Source organism: Dermacentor andersoni, chromosome 1 (genome assembly GCF_023375885.2).
Source record: "Dermacentor andersoni chromosome 1, qqDerAnde1_hic_scaffold, whole genome shotgun sequence".
Taxonomy (NCBI): Eukaryota; Metazoa; Arthropoda; class Arachnida; order Ixodida; family Ixodidae; genus Dermacentor; species Dermacentor andersoni.
In genome coordinates this window covers 118,247,996-118,268,200 of record NC_092814.1, presented here as the reverse complement: position 1 = coordinate 118,268,200, position 20,205 = coordinate 118,247,996, and the positions used below count along the sequence as shown (strand labels likewise).

General features: G+C 45.1%; 1 protein-coding gene across 2 annotated transcripts in view; it reads right to left on the bottom strand.

The window, feature by feature from the left end:
* The window catches only part of LOC126545734 (probable G-protein coupled receptor CG31760), a 211,909-nt gene that overhangs the window by 34,985 nt on the left and 156,719 nt on the right, over positions 1–20,205 (bottom strand). For both annotated transcript variants that reach the window (XM_050193686.3, XM_055061949.2), the window contains 4 exons: positions 9,291–9,400; positions 5,261–5,475; positions 3,826–3,964; positions 1,420–1,525 (listed from right to left, as the gene is read on the bottom strand). In XM_050193686.3, coding sequence (XP_050049643.2) covers positions 1,420–1,525; positions 3,826–3,964; positions 5,261–5,475; positions 9,291–9,400 — 570 coding nt within the window. The remainder of the gene's footprint in view (positions 1–1,419; positions 1,526–3,825; positions 3,965–5,260; positions 5,476–9,290; positions 9,401–20,205) is intronic.

Sequence of the window (20,205 nt, the reverse complement as noted above, 5' to 3'; positions counted from 1 at the left end):
TCGTTCCATGTACTGAAAAAAAAATTTATGTGTGGAAAAAATAATAGGCCTTTAAACGTTAAACAAAAATGATATGGACTACTGTGCCGAGAGAATTTCCTCTGAAAAACATGTCACACATAGTCATTTTGTCTGACATCGCAAGCACTGGCGAAAACCATCATCATCCTCAACTCGGTATTTTCTGTTGTCTGTGAGAGGCACTAAAAAGTGAACTAAGTTCAGCTGTATTCGTAAATTAGGCTTTTATAATAAATAAGCATTACCTTGCATTCTGAAGGAAACAAAGACTCAACTTGTCAAGTTTCGAGAACATTTCCTGTGCCAAAGGGTGACCCAAACACGAGAAAAGGTTTTCACATTATCGACATCGCACACAAATACTGACGCAGAACTTTCTGGATTAAATTGGAAAACGGAGAGCTTGGCCTTCATTTTCGCGAATGCTAATCATAATTTTCTACAGACTGAATGAAATTGAGTTTTAAAAGAATATTTCACGAGTCTAAATTGACTCTATTGTGTCTCTTTAAGAATTTATGGGCACCATTCTAGCATATCGTTTGATTTCAATTTTTATGCAGTGCCGCACCAAAGAGTTTAATTACTCGTTTTTCCCCGCATGTCATCAGCTCGAACAATCTGCCTAAAACGTTTACTGATTACCATTCCGAGGGCATGCTACGCGCATTGCTTTCCGAGTACGACTTTGCCTGTTCACAGATTTTTCTAGTGTTTTCTTTCATTTGCTCTATGCTTGCTTTCTTAGTCAATTCGGATATGTACCATGTTCCCCCCTCCAATAATGCCTCGTTGGCGCTGCAGGAAACATTGAATAAGTAAGTAAATAAATAAATAAATAAATAAATAAATAAATAAATAAATAAATAAATAAATTTTCTTGCCAAGGCCGGTACTGGGTGCGCGCTCCTGCGCTGTCAACAATGAAACTGCATTAGCGGCCCTCATACCACTGCAGGCCAAGCAGAAATCAACATGCTCGACTCACGTGTCGGTGCTTCGAGCACCGCGTGTATATTCTTGAACCTGGCACGTTATAAAAGCAATACAGGCGCCAATACAGATGCATCATCGTACAGCTCAGATGCATTCGTGCCGCGCGCGCGCACACACACACACACACACACACACACACGCACACGCACACGCACGCACGCACGCACGCACGCACACACGCACGCACACACGCACGCACGCACGCACGCACGCACGCACGCACGCACGCACGCACGCACAGCACTTAACTGTTGTACCATCTGCCGACGATCAAAACTGCAGTGAGAACGTATTAATGTATGCCAGACAAGCGTTCTGGTTGGCCCACATTAGGTTGCCTTGCTTCATTTTATTGAAAGTTTCCTGGTTTTAGCCATAAATACGAAGCCAGAACGCGCTTACCTTTGGTCCGAAGATTAGGATGACAGTAACAGTGGTACTCAGCTGCGTTCGGATAAATCCGAACAGGTACTTCACATCGGGGCTCGCGCTCGGCAGAATCACCAAGCTGGAAATGAACAAATGGCAAAAAAAAAAAGAAGTTTCTTAGACATCGCTTGTGCATCCTTGCTTCTGTCGAGCTCACTTGAAAGCATAAAATATAATTAAACATTATTTTTTTAGTGCGACGGGAGTATATGTAGAGAATAACTCATTTCGGTATTTCTGAAATCACGTCGAAATATTGTGAAACAAAAAAAAATCAACATTGATCACGGTTATATTGTGCTGTTGTTACGACTGAAAGCGTTGTTACTGTAGAAAAAGCTACGAGATACATATTACCGATTGGACAACACCACGCTATCTGAGCCGCCATGTCTTGCATGGCGAATCTGCGATGACCAATGCTTGCGCTCCCCTAACGCAGAGCGTTGCGGCGACGTCCTGTGTCAGCCATCGCAGTTTCAAATGTCTGCCGGTACTTGCGCTCAAGACAAATGGTGTTTAATGAACGCGCCGTCGGCTAATGTTAATAGAGTAAACATGCAATGCATGCGACGACGTCTCAACTGCAAAGCTACTTAAGGGTGTTAGACAAGACTCAACTTTTCATGACATGCATATATATCTCACTGGAAACCAGACTCCCGATAAATGGCAAGAACGCAAGCAGCATTTATATGATAGATAAAGTTTATACGCAAACTATACAAAAAAGCAAATTATTCGTTTAAATTGGGAAGTGGCGCACTATTGGCGCCCGGTGACAACAAACAAGTTCCTACCAGCCCCACCACCTCGCCACCCCGCCCATAGCCCGTGGGCAAATAACGTGACATTTTGAAGGAAATAGTTTTTTTTTTTTTTTGCTACACTAGCCGCAATCATGTTTCCTAGAAACATTCGTTTTATGAAGCTTCCCTGGCAGCATAAGCGGTTATTTAAATACAGGCATGGCCGCCCTCCTTATGCAGATACGGCAGTAGTGGGTCAACGATCTTATTGTCTATGAGCCAAAGCCTATAAATGTCTGCCCGATCTGTTTGTAGCTTGGCAGCTCTTAGCATGCTTCCTCGAGTAGCCCTTGTTCCTGGTTAGAGCCACAACAGGTGGTGAATGTCCGCTATAGATGCCGGAACAGAATACTTTACGCAGTTCACTGAGTCTTCAGGTGTTGGGCGCCATGCCCAGGTGTAGGCTTCGGTAAGATGTCCATTAAATGTGCTGCGAAACTATTGCGTGCACTCTAATGGGGCACCAGCAGCACAAGGACAACCCCATATACCTATAATACGGACACTTCTCGCAACACTCTCGTCGCCGTTAGAAACGGTTACTCTCCCAGGAAAGCTACAGTCCATTGTTTACTGTCAGTCATGAAAGCACTACTGAGCAGCCGCAGCGTCATTTAATGATAATGCTGGGTGTAGCATTACATAGCCATCGTTAGTCGTTCATCTGTAAAATAACGATTTATTTTTAGGCAGCCTAAGAGTAAACTGTATTTCCTACGTTCTGTTTTCTCAATACTACAACGTCTCAGATACGTACCGAGCAACCACACACCACGAAGAAATATTGCGCGTTCATTGCGTGTACACGAGCCAGATAACACAGGCTCTTGGTACGTGAGCCACGCATATTCTTTAATTGCGTACAGCCGTGAGATCAGTAACAGGATAAGCGGTGCGATTGCGCAAGCAAGTAAGAATGTAATCGGCCTCGCAGAGTCAACTTCCGCGTTTCCGTTCTCGGCACAATGAATACGCATGCCGGAGGGTGACTCCCCACCACCGCCGCCGCCTCTATTAACAACAACGCCACTTTCGCAGATTTCTCGTAATGAGCCACGAACAGTGTCTGGAAAGTAAGGCACGCAGGAGTTTGCGAAATCACCGAAGGCTTCCCGCCCTCGTTCCGCCCAGGAGGTCTACGGCAGACGACAACCTCCAGCACCCCATGGCGCCCCTTCCCATTCGGCGCCCAGATAAGCGGTACCAGGTGGCTGCGCTGCGGGCGTTGTTGCTGATTTTTATCGGCGCGCGATGTGGGAGCTAGAATGATAGAGTGAATCGGCAAGTAAATTGGCGCCGATTCCGGCAAAGGCCGATGAGAATGTCGGAGTGGTCAATTTGTGGCGCACGCAACGCGCTCCTCACGTGGCGCTCAAGGTGCGACGCCACCACAGGGAGGGGGAATGCTGCACGCACAAAGGCACCCGCCGACGCAGCCAAGAATCCGACGCAGATCAACAAGGGCAGCACGCCGCTCTTATCGGGCGCCGGTCGCCCCTCCCCCCCCCCCTCTCCCCCGAATCATCTAGGGAAAGTAAAGGAGGGGGACGGTAACGTCAAGGCTGCTTACTGAATCAGCATCATGATGAGGTTGACTATGGTAATGTTGTAGATTGCCCAGCTGATGTGCTTCGCCTCGTTGAAAAAGGACTCGGCGTTGCGCACGTTGTAGCAGACCCTGATGCCCCACAAAAGGAAGAGGAACTCCCCTGCGAGAGGACAGGAAACGGAGGCACGCTTATCAGAGCGAGCTCGCTGGACGACGTCACGGTGTCTCCTTGAATGTGCGAAAGACGCTTCGATTGCGACCCTGAAAAAAAAAAAAACTGTGGGGTTTGACGTATAATGATTAATTTACAAATGCCGTCGGTAAGCGATGACCCTAACATGGACAATGAAGTTTGAAGGGAGGAAAAGGTGCTAAGAGCCCGTGTCCGTCAATCATCAGATAAATAAAGTGGCACATAAAAGCACACTTCAACATGTCTTCTTGTTTAGTCGGTTGAGATAAGGCATAACAACACAATCGTTTTTCGTAAGGATTTCGTCCGTACAGTTAGGAAATAATTTGTTTTCACTTCAACAAGAAAAAAACTAATAAAGCATGTATGTATGCAATGTGCTCTAAATTAAGTTTGCACCAATTGCTGCTTACCTCGTCCCCTAAAAATGATCATCACCTGTCTTGCTTGCGTTCATTTTCTTTGAAACTCGGTGCTAGATACTTTCCTATGAAGAATGCTGCGACGCGCTCATACACACATTCCGTTGGTGACCTGAAAATACCTGAGATGCAGCGTTAGACTAAACGCACGGAAAAGTGATTACAATAATTGTTTGGGGACAAGCATAAGCCCCAATGGTGCAAACTTTTCTTGAAGTGTAGAGAGAGAGAGAAATAGAACAGAGGAAAGACAGGTAGGTTAACCAGACGCACGTCCAGTTTGCTACCCTGCACTGGGGGAAGGGCTATAGAAATAAATAGAGAGAGAGGAGATAGCTCTATCTTTTCTTGAAGTGCAAGAGGTCGGTGTTTTTATCCCAGCAAGATAGGCAACCTTAATATGAGTTAGTGTTTATATTTCTGTTGGAGTGCAGACTGAAGGCAGATGTGCCGCTCAACAAGAGCCTCAGTGTGCCACAGGAAGCGCTTGCCGAGACATTGTCGAAGTAGTTGCACGATGCAGGGCTGCGTGTTTTCTGCATTTCAGTGTGTCTTACAGTAAATTCTTCTGAGCGAAAAAAAAAAACACCAACATTATAGCTATGAATCAACTTCGTCTCGGACTCTCGTCGGCGTCGCCAATGAGTTGTAATGGGTTTGGATGACTTCCTGGAACTAAAGTTTTCAAACATTGTTTATCCTGAGTTGTATACAGCTGACCACCTATTCCAAGGGTGTAAGAAAATGTTTACGGCCCTATCGATCAGGCAGCCTAGCATGCGGAAAAAACTACCCTGGGAAAGAAAATAGGCACGCTGGACAAGAAAGCGACAAGACTCACCAATGGCCATGGTGTGATCCCACCAGTTGTATTCGCACTGCTTAAACTTGAGCCCATGCCAGTCTTTAAGATAGATGCCATCGGGTGGAGAAGAAATGGTCCAAGTCCCCAGGTAGATCGCCATCTCCAGCAGTATTGGAAACAGCCACTGCAACAGCTGCTTATCTGTCAGCTTCAGCTTGTGCGCTGACTTGACGCGGTACGTCAGCGACACCCTGCAACGCAAAATAGGCCCAGTGTAAACTACACAGAACATGTAGAGAGAAAAGCCAGTAAGAGTGCCGGTAATGACAGGTGACAATGACAGGTTCACTTAAGATACATACGCGCACCTGCTGTGCTGAAGGGCAGTGTCCGACAACAGGGTAAACTCGTATTCTCATACAGGCCTCGACTCAAGGCTGTTCCTCGACTCCACCGAGCGGCAGCACAGCTCAAATCATAAAGAAAATGCGCTTCAATAACACTCCTCGGTGATTTTTATCACTCGGAGTTGCTCGAGAAAGCCACCTCCACTCCTGCGCATTTGAGCTGAAACCGAGAAGAACTTGTCGCAAAATTTTCTTTCAGACATTGTCGAGAAGCGTCATTGAAGTGCAGTGATCGCTTCAGTCGAAGGGCGGTGCTGCCAGCCACCCTCTTAACTCGAGGTTGAGCATCGCGTGAAGGGACGATCTAGAGCGCGGGGTTTATTAGCGTCGCTAATATCGTGACAGCTGAAACAAAAAAAAAGGAAACGGGAACAAGCACGTGCGAAAGTAAGGGAACGTATCGAGGACCGCGTAAAGGTAAAGTGAGGCAAACGAACGGCCGTGCAAACTATTTATATTTCGAAAACAGAAAAAAAACGTGCAAGATTTGTGTGCTCGGGAGCCACGGCTCCCGAGCACACGAGAAGCGTTTTTGCAGCGCGGTTTATATTTCATTCGAGGAGCGGCGATGTGCTGCACTCGGCGCAGTCGAGAAAAAGCGTCGACACTACTTTTTTGCTGGACTAGTCAGTCCATACTTATTACGGTGTGGTAGCACGCGAAACAAGGTAAATTTTACTTTGTTTCACCGCCCTAACAAGCCGTGAGCTTCAGGTCGAGGCCTGCTTGAGAATACGAGGGTCCGAGACCGACACCCAGACCCAATCTGAAGCACGTATACTGATTTGGCTAGGCAGCGCGGTTCCCTGAACATGCCAGGCCGCTCGCGACGAGTGCACGTCCCCGAGTGGCCGACTGCCATGTTGGTTGCATGCTCCCGAAAGCATTTGCAGAGGTGAGCAGAACGTTGTACAGTCGTACACGTGCACCGCATTCCCTTACGAGCGCGAGCAAAGACGTAACTGACAAGAGATGAGTGAGAACAAAAAAAAAAAAAGAAAAAGGAAGGAACGTGCAGGAAGCCCGTCGTGACGCACGTGCGGTTATATACCCTACTCCCAAGCTTCTGGAGAGCAGAATTTGGTTCACCTATGCGTGAAAGTGTTAAGTGCATTTTGAAATAAATTTGAAATATTTAGATATTTTAAATAATTATTAAATTTATCATGTATGTTAAAGGTTTGGAACAATTTAAATCCAAAGCGTCCTCAACCACTAGCACTGTGTGACGAGCAAAATAATCATATTGCTGTTCATGAAATCACCGAAATGCTTAAATACGCATTCTCTTCCGCGTTCACTAACGAACCCCATGGTAAACCCCATGAATTCCCATGTTTAAGTCGCCATACCATACCCGCAATCACCTTCAGTTTTAACGGCATCAGGAAATGTATTGATTCTTTAAGTTTTCATCTGGCACCGTTGGTATCAATCCCAAAGTCTTAACAAATACCAAATACGTTACAAGCGAGACCTTATGTCATACTTTTCAGCAATTTGCATGCTCAGGAGTGATGCCGGATGACTGTACCGTGGGTAAGATTATGCTAGTCCCGAAGAAACGTTCTTTGTCATTATGCAGTAGTTACCACGCAAGTTCTCTAACCAGCGTCTGTTCGAAATTATTAGAACATGTACTTTACTCCCACATTGCTACATTTCTAACATCTGTCAATTTCTTTCACCCTAACCAGCATGGCTTCCATAAAAAGCTATTTCCAGTATTGCTAAATGAGAGAAACTCTAACTTTAATTAAAACATCCCAGTTGATGCCCTCTTTTTAGATTTTGAAAAGGCGTTTGACAAAGTTCCGCATCACCGGCTTCTTCTAACAATTTTCGCTTTCAGCTTAATCCTCTTGTTTTAGACTGGATACGTATTTCTTGACCAATAGACACCAGTTTGTGAATGATAACAACCACTTCTCATCTAGAAGCCCTGTTCTTTCCCGAGTGCCCCAAGGCACACTACTGGGGCCCCTTCTCTGCCTTATATATATTACTGATTTACCCAATAAACTCTCTTCCAACATTCGTTATTTTTTTTGCCAGCCGATTGCGTCATATATCGCCCAGTCTTTACTAGTACTGATAAGCGCTCATTGCAAAATGATTGCGACAATGTTAAGACTTGGTGCAAGTTGTGGCTAATGTCACTGAACCACAAAGTCTTTCATAGGAATCGTCGTGATAGCTTAGTGATTTTGGTGTTGCGCTACTAACCACGAGGTCGCGGGATAAGATCCCGGCCACGGCAGCCGCATTTCAATGGGGGTAAAAACACCCGTGTTATTAGATTTAGGTGCACGTTAAGAAACCCCAGGTGGTCAAAATTAATCCGGACCCCCCCCCCCCTCCCCTACCCTGTGTCTCATAATCAGACCGTGGTTTTGGCACGTAAAACCCCATGGTTCATTTTCTTAAACTTTAATAGTACGTTTTCATCGGCGGAAGCACCACCATACTCCGAAGTACATTCCCTGCAACTCAGAAATATCATCTGTGGAATCATGCAAATACCTTGGCATTGCACTTTCAATTAACTTTTGCGTTGTCTTCTCCTGTTACGAACACTACTAACGAAGCCAATCGCACGCTTGGTTACTCGCTTGGTTACTTCCGCCACCAATTGCGCTTTGCTCCCCTAAGTATAAATTACTACCTTTTCTAGCTTTTGTCAGAACTAAGCTAGAATACGCATGCCCGGTTTGAGACCCGCACCAAACTGTCCTTTCTGACACAATGGAAGCCGTCGAAAATCGTGTAGCTCGTTTTATTTATTCGGATTATTCATACCACACTAGTGTCTCTCAGGTAAAATAAAAAAGCATGAATTTCTATCTAGATGGCGTAATATTTTTAGTCTGTCTTTATTACAAATATTATCATTCTTCTCCGAATACTTCAGCCATCCTTCTAGCGCACCGCCACGAAAAATCAGCGCACCCTCCGCCTGCCCAGACTGCCGAACAACTTCATTCCTTTCTTTCTTTCTTCTATTTTTTTTTAATGGCTGCCCGGGACTGGAATTAACTTGCCACCGACGCCGTGTCCCACTCCGATCCACATCATTTCAACGCTGCCATAGAGACCCCACTTCACTGAAGTAATTACACATCCCTCAAGTAATACCCCACACCGGGGCCTTTGAGATATTAATAAATAAATAAATTAATTAACAAATTAATTAATTAATTAATCTTAAGCACAAAATTAAGCACACACAATTCAACAGAGCTGCTAAGCACCAGGTCGTGGGATCAAATCCCGGCCGCGGCGTCCGTATTTCGATGGGGGCGAAATGCAAAAAAAAGAAAAAGAAAGAAATAGAGAGAGAGAGAGAGAGAGAGAAACACCCGTGTCCCGTGCACCGGGGCCACATTAAAGATCCCCTGGTGGTCAAAATTAAAGCGGAGCCCCCCCCCCCCCCCCCCCCCTACAGCGTGCTTCATAAACGAATCGCGGTTTTGGCTCGTAAAACCCCAGAATTCAATTCAATTCAATTCAATTCAATTCAGCACAGCTGTCTGGATAAACAACGTATATAAATCACGGCATCTCCAAATAAGAAACTACAGTGACATTTTTTGTCAGCGCGCATGGCAGACAACAGGGATTTCACGACGAACACTAAGGCGGAGCCTGAGTATGCTTGCCTCCAGGTCTTCAGCAGGAGCGTGCTGTAGGTGATGCAGAAGCCCATGTGGCGAGTCCACTTGGTAGCCACACAACAGTAGACGTCGAGCACGGGAAATATAGCTGCCATCTGCAACATTCAGTCATCACACCAACATCATAAAGACGTAATTCATCTCAAACAACTGTGCGAGTCAGGTTGTCCAGCCAGCGTTCTTAATTTCACACCGCTAGAGCTTGAGCTGCCCAGTGCTTCGCAGGTTCTTTTCAGTGTTACACCTACGCTGCCCATCGAATGATGCTAAGGATTCAGTCACTTAAATAAGTCGTATCGAACTGACAAGGTCCCATTATGTGTCTCTCACTGGTAGACACGTTTTCATTTATCCTCTTTTCCCGCATCAAGAAATCCGACTCGTCACAGCGCCACCAAATTATAAATCACTTTTATATGAAGAAAACCGTTTCCGTGGAGTAAGTTCTCTGAAATATGAATGTTATGATACGTGTAATAGTGAACGAAAAGCTAAATTGTAGTAAAAATGAGGGCGCGAGAAGTTTCCCAATTTAGTCACCAGCTGTGAGAATATACAAGAGTAAGATTAAAATTCGAAGTGCTGTCTTACAGTGAAATCTGCTGTTTGCGACCACATGCACAGTAGATTTTGCTCTAAGTGGGAGCCAGCCAGGAAAAGATACACGCAAGGAAGTTTCGCAACATAGAATGGCAATGTTCATTACATACAGAGGCGCACAACCCCACGGCCGCTAACGTGCAGCCTTTGTCAAAAGTATACAGGTTACTCCGCGCCTTCACCACATATGTTGTTCAGCTGTGTCGTGTGGTCTCCGTGGCTCCTGACACCCCTGACCTCAGGACGATGAGTACGAGGGTTGTTTTCATTCCACAGGGTATTGGAACTTGGGGCATACATAAGGAACTCCCTTAAAGAGCCTGTGGTAAGCCTGGTGGTCGCAGGTAAAGCAACTCGTGTAGTTTTGAAAAAGACTGTACATATGGCACCGAAAAATTTTGCGCCCTCACACTCAGTACGTGCTCTCGAAAGGATGAAACTTACTAGCCACCTTGTGTTTGCCTTTTGTGAGGTCAACATCAGAGAAGTAGCGCTGGTGCATTTTATAAAGCTGCCTAAAAAAGTCTAAGGTTTCCGCAACCATAAGCGACTGCATTCAGCGTATTTATTTGCGCAAATGTTCCGGCGGCAACCATAAAGCGCGATCGTTTTGTTTTGTTTTCTTCTCTTATAAGGAGCCGCGTGGCGTAAGGACAAGCATTCAGAATTTGTTTCACTCGAAGACACAGTAAGAAGGTGTTGCTGCCAATACTGCTACTAACGGCAAGTGCCTGTTCTAATGTCACAATTAACTGTCGGGAACAGCAGCTGTCTGGCTGCACGTTCTAATGTCAGCTTCGTTGAGGAGCTTTCTTGCTTAATTCAAGTAATATTTTGGCATTCTTACGCAAGCTGCGCTTTCTTACAGATGACAGAAAGCGCTGAAAAGTTCGTTAAGCATTTCCATGACATGCTCACAAAATAAGCCATTGTTGCCTTTTACAGAACTTATCGAAACTCCTTCACCAAGAGCTTATACTCTTACATTCCTGTTGCCCACAAGAAAGTGCTGCAAATCAAGGGACAAGGCGCGACCGAGTGGCGCCAAGTGAGAGGGGCAAGCCGGGAGCAGCAGATCCAGCCGTTCCAGATTGAAAAATTTTGAGTGTGAGCTATTTTCGCGACATGTCAAACAAGTATTGTTTAATAAGACGCTACGACCCAATCTCGCACGCATTTATTTATTTATTTATTTATTTATTTATTTATTTATTTAGTTAGTTATTTAGTTAGTTAGTTATTTAGTTAGTTATTTAGTTAGTTATTTAGTTAGTTAGTTAGTTATTTAGTTAGTTATTTAGTTATTTAGTTAGTTATTTAGTTATTTATTTAGTTATTTAGTTAGTTATTTAGTTAGTTAGTTAGTTAGTTAGTTGGTTAGTTAGTTGGTTGGTTAGTTGGTTGGTTAGTTGGTTGGTTGGTTAGTTGGTTGGTTAGTTGGTTGGTTAGTTGGTTAGTTGGTTAGTTAGTTAGTTAGTTAGTTAGTTAGTTAGTTAGTTAGTTAGTTAGTTAGTTAGTTAGTTAGTTAGTTAGTTAGTTAGTTAGTTAGTTATTGTTTGGTTGTATAGATTTGTGTTCCTCCGTTTCTTCATGGATATGCGTCAGCTGTAGTTTCAGTAATAACGAGCGGCAATCTGTATTCCCATGGCGCAATCTTTATTAACGCCCCACATTTTGCGTCCTACCAAACACTCCGGCGAAGTACTACCTTTCACCGGCGAAGCTCCAGTGTCGGCCCCAGTTCTGGCACATCTTTGTCTACAGCGGCTCATATTTTACTAAATGTTTGGAGGCCATCTTTGAAGATACAAGGTTGAGCAACTATTAGTGTACGGTTTACTCTTCTTGTATCAACACTTTGCCATCAAACACACGATCTCCAACGTGCAAAAGAAATTGCTGAGAAATGGAGCTGTATTCCCATGTATGGCTAAGCGCCCCTAACGTACCTGCATCTCAAGCCGAATGTAAATTAAGTATTTCCCCGGCATACGTGGCCCATAAATTTTCCAGATGTACAATGTATCCGTCGTGTAGCAAAGGCACGCCACAGCTTTCGTCCCTTCACGAACACCTTGCGCAACGTTTAAGGGCGCACTTTCACTAGCCTCCGTATGAGCGGAGATCCTAATCGGGTGGCGGGCACGCAGACGCCGGCCTCCAAATCAAGGCGAATTGCAAATGACAGGGGGAGAGAGAAATGCAAGTTTGGAATTATGAGTGTAAACGAAAACAATGGCGGTACTGGTTTAGGGTACTACAGAGTAGTGGAGGTAACAGCAGGACACATTCTACTAATCCCTCTGAAATTCGAAAATGGCGGGGAGATAGGAAAGACGGGGAGGAATGGTTCGGTTAGGAGAACAAATAAAAACACATGTGTCTGGAAAGAAAAAGTTGCAGTTAAGGACTATTGGGTATGTTTACGTGATTAGTATAACGAATGCATTCAAGCGCTTCCTTTGAAATATTTATACCGATCGGTTGGAGCGGAGCGTATTAAACTCGTCAGTGATATATGACTTCATATTTTTTGTATCTAGAAGACCGGAAGTTTGACTGTGGAATATGAAGTTTAATTTAATCGAAATTGCCGCCTGACAGACGTAAGTGTCGCACCACTGCTTTAAGAAGTTGCTTTGTCATGTTCGCGCGGTGCCCGTTTAGTCTAACGCATTACGCGTAATGCGAATGTTGTGGGTTCGGTCCCCGCCGGCAACAAGTTACCTTTTCGCCCACCTTTCATTACTCTCTTCCTCAATTTTGTACGTATTAATTTCAACCAGTGCTAATTACCGGTAATTTATGCTTTTCATGGCTTCATTGCCTGGTGACTTTATGTGGCCGTGATTGACAAAAAATCAAGCCGCTCTGTTTCCCTTCTTCAAGGTATTTCTTTGCAGTTCTTGGTATAGAACATCCATCTTTTCATACGTAAGTGTTGGTGTCATCTTCGTTAGCGACGCACCGCGCATGCGCAGTGGCTTTCGCCTTACGCTCGTATTTGCACTCAAGGTTACGCCCAAGTACTTGTATTCGGACATTCAAGTTAGTGGGGTACCCGACAGGGAGTAGTTGAACTGTAAAGGGGCGTGTTTGTGCGATATTGTCATGCATACACTTTTTTCCAAGTTCAGTGACATTTGCCATTTCCTACACCATTCATGTATTTGATCTAAGTAAGAATTAAGTTTAAGTTGGTCAGTTACGGAGGTCACTTCAGTGAAAATAACGCAACCATCTGCAAATAATTTGGCTTGAATTGATGGGTCTGCTATCAGGTCATTGATATATATTAGGAAGAGCAGGGGTCCCAGCACAGAGTCCTGCGGCACTCCGGGGTCAGCCTCACGTATTGTAGACTGGCTTTTTTTAACATTAACGAACTGTCGGTGATTTATTAGGAAAGCTTCGATCCATTGGACAACTTTGCAGTTACCTAAGACGACTCTTCAATAATAGTTTCGTGTGACTAACCGTACCCAATGCCTATTTAAAATCTAGGTAAATTATATCTACTTGGCCTCTTCAATCTAGTACTTCAGAGATGAAATGTGCTGTTTCCACAAGTAGTGTCACTGTCGAGAGGCCACTACGAAAACCATGCTGAGACTCATTGAAGAAATTTTTGCTCGTCAGAAATTCGCTGATGTGTTTGGAGACAACGTGTTCAAGAATATTACATGGTGTTGACGTTAGTTCAATAGGCCTGCAGTTGGAAACACATTTAGCATCTCGTCCTTTCGGTATTGGGATTATTTTACTTAATTGCCAGTCGTCAGGTAGAGCCCCCGACGACAGTGATTTTTGAAAGATAACTAAGAGGTATTTGGCCATCCACTCTGTATACCTCATTAAAAATGCTTTAGGAATTTCATCAGGTCCAGACTATTTACATTGTTTTAGATTGAGCAATAGGTTAAATATACCTCCCTCAGAAAGCCGGAATTCGCCTAGAGGAAGGAAGCAACGAGAAATGCAAAAGTCATCTACTTCGCCATTGTCTGTAGTAAATACGCTGGAGAAGAAATTGTTAAGCTCATTTGCAATATCCTCTTCATTAGTAATAAAGCCTTGAGTCGTACTCAACTCAGAGGTTGCCTTTTTATCTTTTGAAAAGTGCCTCCAGAACTTCTGGGGTGAGTTTTTAAGGAACTTTGGCATTGTAACACTAAAATACTTCTTTTTGGACTGTCTTATTTTATCCTTCAACTCTTTTTGAGCGCAATAATATCTTCTCACAGATCTAAATCCCGCACACGTTTGTACCTTGTTTTGGATCGTTGTATCTTCCTTTTCAAATGGATAATTTCGCGTGATATCCAGGGGTTATGCACACGTTTCTTTTTTACCCTCAAGGGCACAAACTGGGTTATGTATTTGTGTACAAGGGCTTTAAACATTAGCCAAACATTGTTTATATCCGTATTTTGTTGAAGACAAAGCGCCTTAAACCGTTCAAAAGAAATGTCCAATTCGTCAAGTATAGCCGTATCATCGGCCATATTGTAGTCCCTGTAAGTCGAAACACGCCTGGATACATTTCCATTTTGCTGCGACGTCAGTGTTATGCCAACGATGGAATGATAAGAATTTCCAGGAAAATTCTCCACTTTGTGTGGCTGGAGGAACAAGTTTTCACTCAGAAATATAAGGTCAAGGACAGATTTGCTGGCTTGCTGGACACGAGTGTATTCATTGACAACTTGGTGAAGACTGCGAAAAACACATTTCAGTTAGTGCGATGACAGACTCGCATTCCCTATTTCCCTATTCCTTATTAGTACCCTATTATTCCCTATTATAACCCTGTTAATTCCCTATTATAGTACTTTAAAATGTTGTCAAGCACACACCGAAGGCGGTAAAGCCTCACCATTTGATCAGAACCGCAGCGCAGCTGAGACTTTAAACTTTAGTTTTCAGCTCGCTTCGGCGCTTCCGAAGCAGCCGACACAGCTGCTGTGTCCACGTGATCCCTCATACCACGTCACGCCGACGGTGGCGCCAGCTTTTCCAGTGGTGGAGCTCGCCCCCAATACTGTTTTTGTACACGCAGGCAATGCATGAAATCATTCAGTCTCTCGATAACTGCTGCGCTTGTCCCAGGTGGACGATACACTGCACCGATAACAACTTCGTTTACCCACAAAAAATTTTTACACCACGCTGTTTCTATATCTAAAGGATACTCAAATATTGTATACTGCAGTCTGCTATCAATGAAAATCTCCACACCCCCACCTCGGCTGCTACGGTCGTTCCTTATCCCTTTGTACCCCGGCGGACAGATTTCGTGATCATAAACTTTCACTAAACATTCATTCATAAACATTCACTGGAAATTGCACAAAGGGCTTGTGGGCCTGGCAGTACTATATGCACAAAGCAACTCACTGCATAGGGTAGTGCTGCCTCGCCACAGTGTCAATGCTGTAAGAGTCAGTCGAGTAATTCTCGACTTACACACGTGGAGAAGAATCTACAATAGCGCTCGAGAGCTTCCAACAAAGAAAGTTTTCTCGTAGCCTCTAAAAGGTCTGCAGCCTGAAAGTGGTAGGCGCACTGCAGTGTTTGTAAGGGGTTCAGTTTGTACTCCTCTACTGCAGGCCACCACAGCTGCATAACTCGGCCACGAATGAAATCAGAGACCGTATTCACAAAGGTTTTCGTTCGTAAGTGATCTTTGCCATTGGCCAGCCGGTTTCGTAAATAATGTGTCCCAGATAACGATTGGTTCATACCTGCTCTTAAGAGCATGCAGTTCTAGCGTAAGAAAGTTTTTCTGTGAATGCGGGCCTAGAAATGTTTATTTATTTACTTGGTGCGACCAGCCCTGGTCTGTAGGGTTCTGCTCCCAGGTGTACCAGCTTATTTGCCTCCCAGAAAGCAGCGTGTCAATTTATTTGTCGACAGATAACAATGTGCCGCGCCAATTTTGAAACTAACTGTTGAAGAAGTGGCTGTCACTAACCAAGTCAAGGCTAAACGAAACAGATGTTTCGAAGCCCATATAGGTTCCTTGGTCAATATGACCAAGCAACCCCTACGAACTCCAAAACATATCTGTTATTTCTTTTTCGCATTGACTTGGTCAGTGACTGCAATTTCTTCATCGTCATGTTACCTCGCCAGACGCATTTTCGTCGAACCCTTGAGTGAAACGAAATGTTGCAGTACAGATCCTCGACTGAAATAAGGATGACGTGCAAACCAATCAACGTGTACTTTAATAATGAAGCAAGCAGACTGACGCACACCTAAAGAGAAATAAATAAATAGCTAAGGTCACACCAGATGCCGACCAGCGTAAAGCCTGTCGTCGGTTTCCGAGCTTTCTCCTTTATGTCCGCGGTAAAAAAGTGCATATCGACAAACTTAAGCAGAAATACGATTCAGTAGCAAACACGGGAAAAATCAAGGCTGACAATGGTGGTTACACTCGCAATAATCGACCTTATTGCAAGCGCAACGTCTCGCCCAAACTGTAACATAACTACATTGTATAAGCCGCAAAGTCAACCAGCACGTAAGGTTCTACAGCTTCTTCGACATTAAATGGAACGGCTAATCAGAAATCAAGTACTCTCTTTTTATATTTTACCTATATTTTCTTTGAGAAAAGAGGTCATTATCAAAGAGGTCAGTTCAAAAAACCAAACGAGCTGGTCTTCATGTGGAATATAAGCGGTTGTCGGGGTTAGCATAGCAAATGGGTTTTCTCTCAACTGTTACCTCAACCATTGTTCCACTCAGCAATCGTTTCAGAGATGCGCAGTAGTGGAAACATGCCAGGCCACGGCGACCGCGTACTGGGGTCCCAGTAAAACCTGCGTTTCACAAAAGCTTCCGAGTTTCCGAGACAGTGCTCCTGACTCTCAGTAGTTTTGGAATGCCATGCGTGCTGCAGGGCCGGCGCCACAGATCTTTCCAGCAGTAGGCTGGCTTGGAAACTTATGGCAACGATGGTAAATAACTGCAGGAAGCAAAAGATACCGGAGCGTAAGAAAGCCGTCTCTTTGTTGTGCCTCGCCACTCCCTGAGGAAAGGTCACACGATGCTCTATCGAAAGCAAAAAAAAAAAGTTATAATGAAAAGTACGAATATCTAAAGAAGAACAATTGAACTGCTCTCCGCGTTGCTGTATACAGCCTGCCACGAGCGTTTGCTTTTTTCAGTTGCTTTAATCAGCACGGCCATCATGGTGCCCTAGTTTTCTGCCTCCCGTCAATATCCACGGCTGATCGCTGCCGCCGGCGTCGGTTGCAGTGCAAGGTTGTTTCCTTGCACCGGTGCAGTAAGATAACCGGTAGGCGTTGGAATGACGCAACAAATAAACTAGTAAAGAAGAGAAGCTCTCCTTCCCGGAAAAAGCTAAACGCCCTCGACCGCACTGATTATGCAGATGCAATCGTTGTATTACAACACATATGGCAGAAGACACCGATTCAGATGCCAACCGCGTACGTGCACTGCTTCTGGGCAGCTTTGTAGAATGCTCGTAAAAGCCAGTGCTCTGCCCGACCGCTTCCACCTGAGGCACTTCCCCACAGGTCAGCCATATCCTAACGATTACTCGCTGCGCCCGGAACCGACTTGTCTTCAATAGCAAAATTAACCAGGGCTGAATTCACAACGCTTTTCCGTTTTTAAGAAAATAGGTCTATGGCTCTTTGTCTTATCTAATGATATGTTCGGTATCCCGATTGGCTGGCACCCATCCTTAGAATCGGTTCAAGCACTGTGATCAGATTTGTGCATACAGAACTGATCTGCAGCCAGGCAAGTGAATGGCTTTTTGTATGTGAGCGAGATCCTTTTAGAAGTTTTGTCGAATGGTCTTACTTTTTTATTGATGTTCTTGTTGTTTTCATTTCGCTTTCTTTGTTACTGATGATCATAACCCGACAAACAAGCCGATGCATTGTACGTGATCGCGTCAACTCCAGAACTCTGGCAGCTATTCCGTCCAACATGGCGCTGTTGCACCATCTTGAACAGAACAACTGTCCGCGTGCACCAGTGAAACATGTTCACCTAACTTCGGTAGCAGATCTGGATCCACTAGAGTCGCAGTCTCGTGTGCCTGATGCGCTGCATACGTTGCACTCGGAGGCCCATTTCTCAGCTCATTACAGGTGTTGTAGCAAAAGCTGGTGAGGACACTCAGTCTCCTCAGTCACCGAAGCACTGCAGGTATTTCCAGCATGTCTGTATAGTTCTCAGCCTTTCGCGTGCCTTGTATGCTCCATGGCAAAAGGACGAAGTTCAATAATATTATTGGAGTTGCCTTTCAATAATATGTATTTGTCTCTGTCTGCAGCGACAGTTTTGACAGCGTAACGTGAAGAAATGCCCATTGCTCTCCGGTATAATGAATCTGCGTGTCAAAAGGTGTTTCAGGATCACCAGGGTCAGTTTTAACCGTGGCGGGCATTCCGCCCGGTGTTACTGTGCAGTGGTTTCTTGTGCGTGGTTCCGCTTCTGCAAGAAAACTGCATGGTGTTAAATGTTTCTCTTAATGTGCTGTGCGAACGTGCTATATAGTGAGCTTGGTGGTGTAGGCGTGTGCTTCGCCTAAATACAACCATAATTTGGACAACCAGGGATACTTTAACCTGCACTTAAATCAATTACACGCGTGTTTTCGCATTTTGCCCCCATCGAAATGCGGCTGCCGTGGCTGGGATTCGATCTCGCGACCTCGTGCTTAGCATCCCAGCACCATAACCACGGCGGGTTTGCCTAAGCATGTTAATCAATCTCCGAGTATGCGCTTGCGTGTCGGGACACATTACTAGTGCATGGTGTGGTCCACACGCTTGATCCAACAGGTCAAGAAACAAGCATAACGATGTCAGCATTAGAGGGCAGATTTTTTTCACGTGCCTACGTAGTCGAATGAACGAACAATAAGCAACTGCGATTCCGGCTGTGCAGGTACTGTGCGCTTACAGTGAACTCCGTCGGGCTTCAGCAAAAGCCCGTATGCATGCCTGAATCATCTTCATCCTAAAGGCGTGAGGGTAGCATTTACAGTGGAGGAAAGAAAGATAAGTTTTAGCTCCTCGTTTAGTCAGCCCAACTCAAACACATGCACTCTAGCAAGTACTCCGTCGCGAGTCCGCAACACTTACGGTGTCAGCGGGAAGTAGTCCTCGCTTCGCCACCGCGCCGAATAAACGGACGCGGTGCGTTCGCATGTTGTTGTGGTCGTTTCGTAATCACGTTTACTGCGCGAAGCTTCCCTCCGGAACATGGCGTTTAGGAAACGCGAAATATATAGTTCACTGGGCGTGAAGCGTCAGCGGAGCGCGACGCTGAGCTGCAGTCTGTTCAAAACATTGCAATCCCAACAATTCAAGCGAATTTGATTACACCCCTAACCCCAGAAAGTGAAATTTCTTCATGATGACAAAGTCATCATCGTTTCAGAATGCGAACATGTTATACAGTCATATTAGCTAGCACACCATTTTACCAGAGAATTTCTTTATTCGTCTAGAATTCAGCGAACACATGGCAATAAGCGAGATGCTCAGCTTGATCGTTGCAGTTTCATGGCTGCGCATCGTCGCGATCACCGGCAATATCGCTAACATACGACTGTGCTTTTATACCGGCCTGTGGAATGCCGTAGAGATAAGCTGTTCATCTTCCGCTGTAAAGGCTACCTTCGTGCATCTAGGGAAAAGTTGATGCAAACATCCGGCCTGTTGCTTAAGTACGAAAGAGTTCGATACAGAGCACGCGCACAGCCAGTAATCGCAGATACTTGTTCTCGCGTTCGGCTACGTAGGTAAGTTTTAGAAACCCGCCCTGGGATGCCGACATCGTTGTGCTTGTTTCTTGACCTGTTAGAACAAGCGCGTGAACCACGCCATGCACTGTTAATGCTTCCTGTCACGCAAGTGCATACTGGGAGATCGACTGACATGTTTAGGCGAAGCTCACAACTACACCACCAAGCTCACTATTGGCCTACAGCTCCACCACTGGAAATGCTGGCGCCACCGTCGGCGTGACGTGTTATTAGGGATCACGTGGACATAGCGGCCGCGTCGGCTGCTTCGGGAGCGCCGAAGCGAGCTGAAAACGAGAGTTTAAATTCCCTCGTACGCTGCGGTCCTCATTTAGTGGCGAGATTTTCCCGCTTCGAGTGTCTCCTTTACAACGTTTGAAAGCACTAGAATAGGTAGTGGCTGCCTTTGAAGGCGCGCAACATGGTAGGCTACTGCTCGGTGCCGCAGTGCCGGACGTACGCAACGGAGCCCGGTGTCAGCCTTATTCACACGTAGCC